At 27.3% G+C, this 11,435-nt stretch overlaps 1 protein-coding gene across 1 annotated transcript; it reads left to right on the top strand.

Moving 5' to 3' along the window:
- The first annotated feature begins 5,966 nt into the window (after positions 1 to 5,966).
- LOC100790734 (probable calcium-binding protein CML36) lies at positions 5,967 to 7,008 on the top strand. The gene has a single exon (XM_003521102.5). The coding sequence runs from the start codon at positions 6,108 to 6,110 to the stop codon at positions 6,765 to 6,767; it is 660 nt and encodes a 219-aa protein (XP_003521150.1). The 5' UTR covers positions 5,967 to 6,107; the 3' UTR covers positions 6,768 to 7,008.
- The last annotated feature ends 4,427 nt before the right edge of the window (positions 7,009 to 11,435 follow it).

Genomic DNA, 11,435 nt, shown 5'->3' with positions numbered 1-11,435 from the left:
ATTATAATATTGTTCTTGTATTAAGTTTCTACTATAATATACTTTAAGAATACGTGCTTATTAGTTTATTTAAAATATTTAACTTAATACCATTGAGTGCTGGGACAGATATAAAGGGGCAAGCAGGGTCTTGATTCCTTTCCCTTAGTATCCTTTGTATATATATGGGAAAAATATTAACAAATAAAAATATATAAAAATTATGTTGTTGAGGTGATATTTACTTAAATTTTTCTAGCAATAAATTATATTTATAATTTTATCCATAAAATTAATAATCAATATTTTTAAAATTTTATTATTTATTAAATAATTATTTATTAAAACTTAAATAATTATGCTAAAAAAAATTGACCCCCTTTGATACGGATCCGTCCCTAAGTGTGTATGTCAATTGACACATAATTATTCTAACTTAATCAATAATTTAAAATTTGAGTTGTAAATAGAGAATTATGTAATACCCAAAAAAATAGACAATTATCTTAAATATTTAGAAGAATAAATTTACGTAGAATTAGCACATAAAAACTTAAATGTATGAATTTTTCTGTATGTTATATATAAAAATAATTAATATGTTCCACAAAAAAATAATATAATGGTGTTAAGATGTTTTTTATATACAAAATGATTTAATTATTTTACCACAACATCTTATCTATTAGAATGATCTAGTAATAAGGTGAGTTCACGGAATAAGAAATACTATAAATACACTTTTTATTAGGGGCGTTTGCATGTGATTTGATTTGATTTTAAATAAAAAATTATTCAAACTAAATATAAAATAAAGATATTGTATGTAATATTAAATTTAAATTAAATCAAATTATTTTTGTTTGGTTTGACAGTTTTTTAGTTTTTTAATCTATTATTATAATTTAAAATCCGGTAACTAAACTTATTATGACATTATTTTAAAATAAATTTTATTTTTTAATAAATTTTGTTTAATATATTTTAATTGAAAATTATTAGTTTTTAATTTTATTTCACATTATTATAAAATAATATTATCAAAATCTTTTGTGAGATAATAATAATTTATACATCATTTAACATTTAATATTATTTTCTTAATAATGATTCATCATTTTTTCAATACATTAAAGTATAAATCTTACTATAAAAGCAAAGTAGCAGTAAAAAATTATAAAATCAAAATAAATATCAAATTATTTAATACTTATTATTAATTACGATAACAAAAATTACATATTAATAGAGGGAGTATACTACAAATCACATACTATAGTATAAATATAAAATAATATTAGTTTCATAACTATAAACATTCATTAAATAAAATTAATGTAATTATAATATGCAGTTTAATTCAATTTTTATAATAAAATCCAAAAAAATCAAATCAAACGGTAAAAAAATATACAATTTTTTAGACTTTTTGTTTCTACAATCTAAGCAATTCTCGAGAACTCACAATGTTTTTCTCCCTTTTCTTTTTCTTAATCATTCATCTAACTTTTTTATATTTGTGTATTTTCACACGCTCCAAACTTAAACTCTTATAAAAATATATAAATATATATTTTATTTTAAAAATCAAATGTTCGGTGCACAGAGTCCAATGCTAAAAATATGTTATGAGCTTGATATATAACCTAATAATAATAGCCAACATATTCTCTCTGTCTCTCTCTCTCCCTTGCCCATTTCCTAATTTATCGTTTAGAATATGCACGCCAATGATTAAAAATGATGGACAAGCCAAACCAACCCACTTCTCCTTAATTACTATATCATATCCTTCATGTGCATATCAGATATTCAAAATCTACAAGTTTATTATAATATTATGTTTATCGCAGTAAAATCTTTAATCGTTCCCGACCAAAGTTATCATGAATTATGGCAAAGCAATCGTCAACACTCAACAATGGGTACATATGACCCAATTTAATTAAGTATTTATTTGAAATTGCCAAAAGGCCCAAAATATATATATTTTTTAAAAACAACAGTGTTTGATACTTGGATCATCTTGAGGAGCCGAACATAGTATGAATTCTGAATTATATTATAACAAAAATACTTATGTGTTGTTATCCAACTTAAATGAGCCAAGTAAGAATAAAAAGTGAATCGTTATCCAACTTAAATCATAATGGCTTTGAGATATATGAATTCTTAGGACTTATGTGTTGTTTAATTTACTTAGTTCTTGATTATTTAGGTCTTTGGGGATTGAAGTAAGAAGATTGAGTAAGAAGAATGACGGATGTACTTGTTAGATTGTGGGGGACAATTGTCCCCATTAACTTTTAATATTGTTAAATATAATACATATATAAGTTACATTTAAAATTTAGTAAAAAATTAATTTATAATATAAATACTGTATCATAAATTTATTTTTAGTCTCATTATTTTTCCTTTGTTAATTAGATTTTTTTAAAATTTTTTTCTGAAGTGCATTGCTAAATATAAAGACATATGTATAGTTATAAAATATTCTTATAGTTTAAAATGTAATAAAATTAATTAATAACATGAGTATTGTCTCTAATTTTTTTAGACTCATTAATTTTACTTTCTCAAACATTCTCAGTATTTTCTGTTTTCGTTATTTTTTATGTGCATCTTTACAATCAATTAGTCAAAAAAAATTCTCTCAATCATTTCAAATTATTTTTCTTTTATTTTTATCTTTATACTTTAAATTGTTAATTTTCTATCCTTTTTAATTTACTCTCTTTTATATTTATATTTAAATTGAATTTTAAATATATTTTAAAGAAATTATTAATAATTAAAAATAATATTATAAAAATTTAAATTATTCATAATAAATCAAAAGTTTATTCTGTATGTTTATTATTAAATTTAATTATAATATTATCTATATAATATAAATATTTAATTATTATTTGCATTCTAATATATTTTTTATCTTATATAATATACAAACTAAAATACTAATTTTTGTATAAAAATATTGTCGGTATTACTTAAAATTTATGGATTCTGTCACTTAGTAAATGATCATGGTTCTAAATTTTTCATCCAAACAAAAACTAACAAATTAGTGTTTTTTAACAAACGTCGTTGAATGTGATAGTCAGAGCTAATTCAAATGCACTATTATTCTTATCTTCTTTTTTAAAGGTGAACTCAGGTAGTTAAGATTTATTTAAGAGGTAAATATTTTTAATTTGCTAACCATATTATCCTATATTGGTCACTATTATTCTTATATAAGGTGATATTCTTTTCTCACACATAACTATCATTCTTATCTAACATGATATTTTTTTCCCTTATTTTTGAGTTTAAACAAATGATAGTTTAGAATTATTGTATTCTTTCAAACTTCATGATTTATTTGTGAACCTAAAAAATTCGTTAAAAAAATTAAGTTATTACTTAGAGAAACAAGATACATGAGTGTTTGATTACCCGGCACATGAAAGGAAAAATGAATATTTGTAAATAGTGTGAAATAAGATTTTTCTAAATTTAGTTGTTAGTGAAAAATCTTGAAAGTAATATATATGAGAGAGAATCACTTACTTTAAGAGTAATTTTTTAAGAATTATTTCTCATTTTTATCATTAGTTTTTTTAAAGATCTAATGATGGTAATAAATAACTAATCTTAATCATTAGATAAAATGAATGGTGAAAATAAAAAATAACTCGAAAAATATTTTTATTTATTTTAACAAACTTAAAAAGAAAATGCAAGGTCTTTATATATATAATATTCATTAACTAGTCAATATCTTTAGAATAATCATTCTCACAACATAATTATCACTTAGCTTGAATAAAAGAAAATAAAGAATAAAAATGAATTAAAGATAAAAGGAGAATAATTATTTTTAGAAAAAATCAACTTTTTTATTTTTTTTTTCAATCAAATGAAGAATATATTATCAAGTGTATTTTAATTTTTACCTATCTTTTTTTTTTTCAAATTCTTTCTACCTAATCAAGCTTAGTGTGAAATAGAGATGAAAAGTGGAGGGTTGTTACTAGGTGCACCCAACATTATTGTTGGTGCACCCAACACCCTACATGAAAAGGCAAAAATACCCCCCTTTATTTTTAAAAATGTTTTTGTGCACCCAACTCATTTAGCTTGATCCGCGTATGCTATGACATGATTCGCATAGGTTTTTGTTGATCTGTAGAAGCTATATTTGATTCGTAGTTGACATAGATTATCCGCAAGCATGTTACGGATCAAGTTGATCCGTAAGCCTGTCGCGGATCAAGTTGATCCGCAAGTGACTTATGGATCAACTTGATCCGTAACATGCTTGCAAATTAAGTTGATCCGCAAAAAGCTTGTGTCTTTGTTTTTATTTTAGAAGGGGATTTTATTTTATTTTTGAATATGAATAACATAAAATTTGCACGAATTCAAACGTAAAATCATTCCAAACATAAAAATAATATTACATTAAAAACAAAATTAAACTTTAAAATTTCAAAAAATAGAGCCTGCTACGGATCAACTTGATCCGCAAGTCTTTTGCGGATCAACTTGATCCGAAGCCATGAAATCTACATGCAGATGAAGTTGATTCATAAACTTCTTACGGATCAACTTGATCCTCACGATCTGCGATACACCAGAACGCAAACCCAACACTGTGTACCTCGTATGCCGCCGACAACCACTGCAACACTGAACACCGAAGAAGAAAAGAAGGAGAGGATGCACAAATGGAAGCACTGTGCCGTTTTTAAAACATGGGTGCACCAAATGGAAGCACTGTGCATCGAAAAGTATTTTTTTAAGGGAGAAAGAAGGAGCAGAAACACTTTTGGGATTTTTAAAAATCACTTGATGCACCAATAATAATTTTGAGTGCACCTAACAACTCCCAAAGTGAAAGATTAATGCGAAAGAAGTGTCCCTTTTCCAATAAGAAAGCAACTTTCCCCAAATTCTTATTGCTTTTGATTATCCCAAGGTAGAAGGAACCCAAAGAGAGCCAGCAAAACATAAGTGGCCAAACCTTACTTACTCACCCCATTAAATAACCACACCCACACACATTCACCAATTCAATTTCCATCAGAAACCCTACCCTACCCATCTATTTAACCACGTCAATAATTTAGAGGTATGGTACACTTTTTCAGACACATCTTTTGTTACTCTTGTACTATTTACATTTTTACATGATAAGATTTAGATATAATTTTGTAAGAGCATATCTTTAATGGATTTCTTTGAATGTTTTTTTAAAAAATTAATTATTCATTTCATCTTTATAGTTTCATCATTTATATATTTTAATTTTTATAATTTTAAAGTGGTTTTTTAATCTTTATAATTTATATTTTAATTTTTTTTAGTCCCAGTGGTTTGAAATTGATTTTTTATAATTTGTATTTTAATTCTTTCTTAGTCTTTATAATTTGAAAGTGATCTTTTTAATTCCTACACTTTATATTTTAATTCTTTTTTAATATTTACCATCAAAATATAAATATTATTATTAATTACAATTAATTACAAAAAATATTAGTAAGTAATTTGTAACTAATTTATCGCAAGATAATTTATAATAAAAATAATTAATAATTTATAATTAATTTATAGTTTATTATTTATATATATATTTTTTATAGTAAAGACTAAAAGGTAATTAAACTACAAATTATAGGAACTAAAAATATCATTTTCAAATTATAAGAATTAAAAGATAATTAAAATATAAACAATAAAAACTAAAAATACTACTTTTAAATTATAGGGACTAAAAAAAATTAAAATATAAACAATAAAAACTAAAAAAACAACTTTCAACCTATAAAAAAAATACAAATAATAAAACTATCAAAACCAACCTTAAAAAAATCATTTAAGACCAAAAGCACACATCGGTATCCATGAGGCATTCCAAACCAATACAATACACTATTATGACATATTAATTAATAAAGAAAAAAATAAAAAATAAAAATAGCCACCTTCTTTTATAATGAGTCCATGATGTATAGGAAACTTCGTGGAAGGTAGCAAGGAGTGAGAAATGGACCTTCCATGGTGCCCCCATTTAATCCCTCCACCTTTCACTCTCTTTCCCCTCAACCCCCACTCTCCTCTTCTCTTCTTTTCCAAAAACAATGAAGCTCATTAGCACCATCAACCCCAAAAACCTCAAACTAAGCCCCAAACGCTTCTTTCGTAAAAAGGAACCATCTTTAGTCTCACGCTCCGACCCGCCTTCTTTCGGATCCGGATCCTCCTCCGTTGACTCTTCCACCGCAAATCACAAACCTTCCCCCGGTAACCAAACTCCGACCAGCGTTCTCCCGGACGTCTCCGGCGAGTGGTCCGAGGTCGCCGCCGCCGCCGTTGACGTGCGGTGGGACCTCGCGCAGGCCTTGCGCCTCATCGACCGCGACAACGACGGCGTCGTCACGCGCCAGGACCTCGAGTCGCTTCTCACGCGCCTTGGCGCGTCGCCGAGCCCCGGCGACGTGGCGCTCATGCTCGGCGAGGTCGACGGCGACGGCATCACGGTTGAGTCTCTCATGAGCTACGTCGGGTCGGGTCTCGAAACTGGGTCGGATCCCGACGAGCTCAAAGAAGCCTTCGAGGTGTTCGACACGGATCGAGACGGGAGGATCTCGGCGGAGGAGCTGCTTAGGGTTTTCAAAGCCATCGGCGACGAACGGTGCACGTTAGAGGAGTGCCGGCGCATGATAGAGGGAGTGGACAGAAACGGGGACGGGTTCGTCTGCTTCGAGGACTTTTCTCGTATGATGGACCTGCAGCGGTGATGATGACGTGGTTGTGATTGTGATGATGTCAGATGATGATCATGATCATGTTATGATGAGACGATGTGAAAAAATATATATAAGAAGGAAGGCAACTTCTCCAATTTTTTTTTTTAATCCCTTCTGTTATTTTCTGTTTGTTATTATTATTTTATTAATTTTTTTTCTCTCTTTTAATTTGGGTGTAAAATTTTCAAAGGCGAATGTGCAAATCCACTGAGAAAATGCGTTCTGAGTTGAATACTTGAATGATGCATGTGATTGGGGGGGCCAAGAGAAAATATCTGAATATATCTAACGTGGCTTTAAGCTCTGAAATTAATGTATGTGGCAACAAGCAGAACCCCTTTCTGGATTTTTCTTACGTTTGATAGGACTATGGATATATCTTGGAGGGAATATATATCATATATAATTAGAGCAAGATTAGTTTTGATGGTCTTGCAGATTATAAATTATTATAATTTTGATAGACCAGGAATGGTTCCCGGGTAAGATAAATAATTACACGAAAATTAATTTTGATGGACCGGCAGATTAGTAATTATTAGATGTAATTTTTGAAGTAATTATATGATAATTTATAATTTGATGACGGAAAAAGAAAATGTTAATTCATATGGGCAGAATTAAACTTTAATTAACATTTGTGTGGATGTAGTAAGCGTCCTTGGGTAATTGTTAGGTTGAACGCAACTAGCGATCATTTTTTATTTATTTTTTAATTATTGTAGTTAGTGCTTGTGCGATTAATTTTTGATAAGGAACTTAATTAGACTTAAAAAAATTTATTTCTTTCTAAGAATATGTTTTACAAAATCAAATTAAACACATCCTCTTCTATAAATTTAGTGTGTTGTTAAGTGAACTATATCCGTTAGGTAACTAATTTTCGTTGAGTGTGGAAGGATTTTCTTGAGTGTGATTTCACAGGAATTAAACACACTCTAAAAGTAAGTGTAGTTAATATTTTATGGAAAAAAATATTTTTAATCTCTATATTTTATACAATTCTTAGTTTTAATTCTTGTATTTTACTATGGAAACATCTTAATTCTTTAACTGGACAAACACTACATAGGAAACAATATTAACAGAGTGTCTGTTCTAAGGGACTAAAATTACTATTTTTAAACATTTGGGGAACCAAAATGTTTTATGGTAATTATTTATTAATTTGATATTTTGTTACTCCATTATTTATGATAGTGTTTGGTGGAGTACTATCAAGCATATTAATTAATTGACACAAGTTTCTTTCATTTTATTTATTGGTTTTAAGTTTAAGTATTAAATATTTAATTGCTTTAAATATTTGAAGTTTTTTGTCCTTAGATAGTAGTATTATAAGATTTAAGCAAGATTGTTTTTTTTTTATATAAAAATATTCGTAGTTCATAAGAAAAAAAATAGTGGTTGAAGAAAGAAAAGAGAATTATCTCTCTTATAGAATACATTTAGTTTAGAAAAGAAAATAGTGTTTGCTTGAGGGAATGAAAGATTTTTTTTTTTACAAAAGTTTTATTTCCGGTTTCAATTTTTAAGATGGTGCGGAAGTAAAATCTTCCATTCAATTTGTTTTCTTTTAATATGGGAAGCATTTGCAAGGGATGGAAGAGGAGTTAAAATATTTCACGTATGTTAATTGAAATATTCTTAATAAAATAAAACCAAATTTTTTTTTTTATATATTTAGAAGGACTAACAATAACCTATTTTGTTAGTCTGTATTTTATAATACTTAGTAAAAACTCACTAGTGAAGTTTCCCTCCTTAACCATGTTTGCGAAGTTAGTGCTCCTAGACATGGAGGAAAAAACTGAAAATTGAGATTCATTGCATGAGACAAGATAAAAAAAATGTGTGGTGGAAATAGAAAATTTACTTCTCTTTGGCATGACAATTGACAACCTATTGGTCTCTTTATCAACAAGTTTGGAAACAAATTTCATTTTAGCTTATGGCTTTGGAGAGGAAGCTAAAGTTGGGGGTAATCTTTGAAGGAGAATGAGGTGAATGAAACTAGCTTAGTGGATAATCTAAATGAGAGGAAATCATTAGTACCATGCCTAGTTATCGAATGCTCAACATTGCTATTAGAGATAGGGTCATTTTGGTGAACGGTCCAAGTGGTAAGTTTACTATCAAGGTTGCTTGGGACCATATTTGGTTAATGATCCTCTTGTGATTGACATCATCTAATATGACACAACCAATTTATTTTTCAATATTCATTTATCTTTGGTTAGTCATTCGAAAAATATTGTAAGGTGTTTTGTGTGATGAAGTATAAAAGTTTAAACTATTTATCATTGCAATGTCATTTATTCGAGAAATATTGTAAGGTGTGTTGTGTGATGAAATATGAGAGTTTAAATAATATTCAATATAATAAAATATGTTTTTTTAGAGTAAATAAAATATTTTTTTATTATTCTAAATATGTACAAGTTTGATTTTAATCTCTTAACATTAGATCACGTAAAAGGAAAAATGATATGTGATCACGATGAATTGTTAATCCATTAGCCGGATAAATATCCAAAATAATGAAATTAGCATGAAGATCTAAAATCGATCTATTTGTCAAAAAATAATGAAAAAGTTACATTTTATCGTAAGTTGAAGGACAAAAAATATACATTTTCTTATTTTAAAAAATTAAAAACATATTTACCTCATAATTATTTTAGGAATTTATATTCATAAAAAGAACGACTTTTCTCAAATTTATCTCCTTTTAAAATTTGACATTTTATTAGAAATATAAAAAACATATTGAAATTTGAAATAGTAGCAACTAATGATATTATATTTTATTATTTTAAAAACATTTTATAAAAAAATGAATAAAAAAATATCGTTAATATTTTTTTAAAATCAAATATCATAAGTGCTGTTTTTCATACGAGGTTCAGGAACTAGTATTTTATATTTCAATTTTAATATTTTTTTTAAAGCATGATGAATGATGAAATTAATTTTATGTGGGTTGAGTGACACCGTAATATTTAATTGTGATGATTGTAAATTCCCCTGGAGATTGCCACCTGACAGCAATGACCACACCTCCAATTCCAAAGATAAGAAACATGAATCATTAACTCTGTTGTCTTGGGCTTAGGATGAGTGTGTTGGAATATACATCAGTTGTTGGTTTTAACTAACAGTAAGAGAGAGAAAAAACATCAAGCTTTGTTTTCTTTCCTAGTTAGTTGTCTCTGTGACCTACTTTTCCGTTCTTTCCTTCCACTTTCCGGGAAATTTCTTGGCCTCGCGCCTCACGTTGGATTTTCAATTGAATTAAATCCAATCCCCTGTGGTACCACGTTCAGTGAATTGATGTTTAGGTTCTGGTTTTGTTTGGTGCGATACAGATGAAATCAATTAATAGAATACTATGCTTTGGGGAATGACATTTTTGTTTCTTTTACTCTTCCCACATTTTTGGTTTTGTTTTCTTCGTTAAGACTTAGGAGAGACAAAATTCACACGAGTATTATTATTCGGTATCATATGGGTCTCTCATTAAAAAATAATATTTTCTCTTTTTATTTCTTTCATGTTAAGTAATGTTAAAAATGAAAAGTGAAACATTCCAAACATTATTTAAAATAAACTTTAAAAAATTTGTCGTGTTTTATATGTATAAATAATTTTTTATTAACAATTGTTATTTTTGTTATAAAATAAATATTAATGATTAATTATGAGTATATTTTGGGATTAAATTATATAAAAATTTATAATTTTTTCTTCCTAATTTTTTTTGAATAAATAATTGTTAAATTAACATCATTTAAATTTTTATGTAAAAAATATTAAAAGTGATGAATTTATGATGCTAAATGAGCTAATTAAGAAAAACAGAACTAATCAAGAAAAGTATGACTAATTAAGGAAACAAGACTAAGTAAAACAGAAAGACTAATTAAGAAAAGTATGACTAATTAAGAAAATGAGGTTAATTAAGAAAAATAGACTCGTTAAGGAAAACATGACTAATCAAGAAAATCAGAGTAATTCTAATCCGCACTTATAAAAAAAGAAGAGAGAAAAAAAATTTACAAAAAAATACAAAGCATTCTTTTCTTTCATTCCCTTTCTTATTTTTTCTCCATTTACTAAATATTCCCCTCTTGCAATTGTAAAACCTCCGTGACAATGAGAGGTTAAACCCCTTTTGTTGGAAACTTGGTAGCCAACTAGTAATTTCTTTTTCTATTTATTTATGAATATTATATTTGTATTATTTTTTTATGTGCTTAATATTATGGTTTGTGTCATGATCACTATTTGCATCGTAAGTTTTAGGAATAATGTTGAGAAACATTATTTTCTAATAGAACTGAAAAAAAGTATCTAAATAAAGTCATCACTAGGGATATGCTGATATTTGTTTAGCCTGTTATACATCTTTATTCTTAATGCAATTGATTATTTTAGCTCTATAAAGGGATTTGAGAGAGAATAGATAAATTAAGCTCTTTCATGCAGTGGATCAAAGTTAGAGTATATTAATAGATGTATGTGTAAATTGAAATAATTGTAAATAAAAAAAATTATTAATATTACATCAAAGAGTAGTTGTGTCACACTAGCCTTAACATTCTCATATTTTGAATTTTCTTTTACAATAATATTGAATTTTCTCATCTTTTTCCTATT

Source organism: Glycine max, chromosome 3 (assembly GCF_000004515.6).
Source record: "Glycine max cultivar Williams 82 chromosome 3, Glycine_max_v4.0, whole genome shotgun sequence".
Lineage (NCBI taxonomy): Eukaryota > Viridiplantae > Streptophyta > Magnoliopsida > Fabales > Fabaceae > Glycine > Glycine max.
Note: the sequence above shows the minus strand (reverse complement) of the source record. Positions and strands in the feature narration are given on the sequence as shown.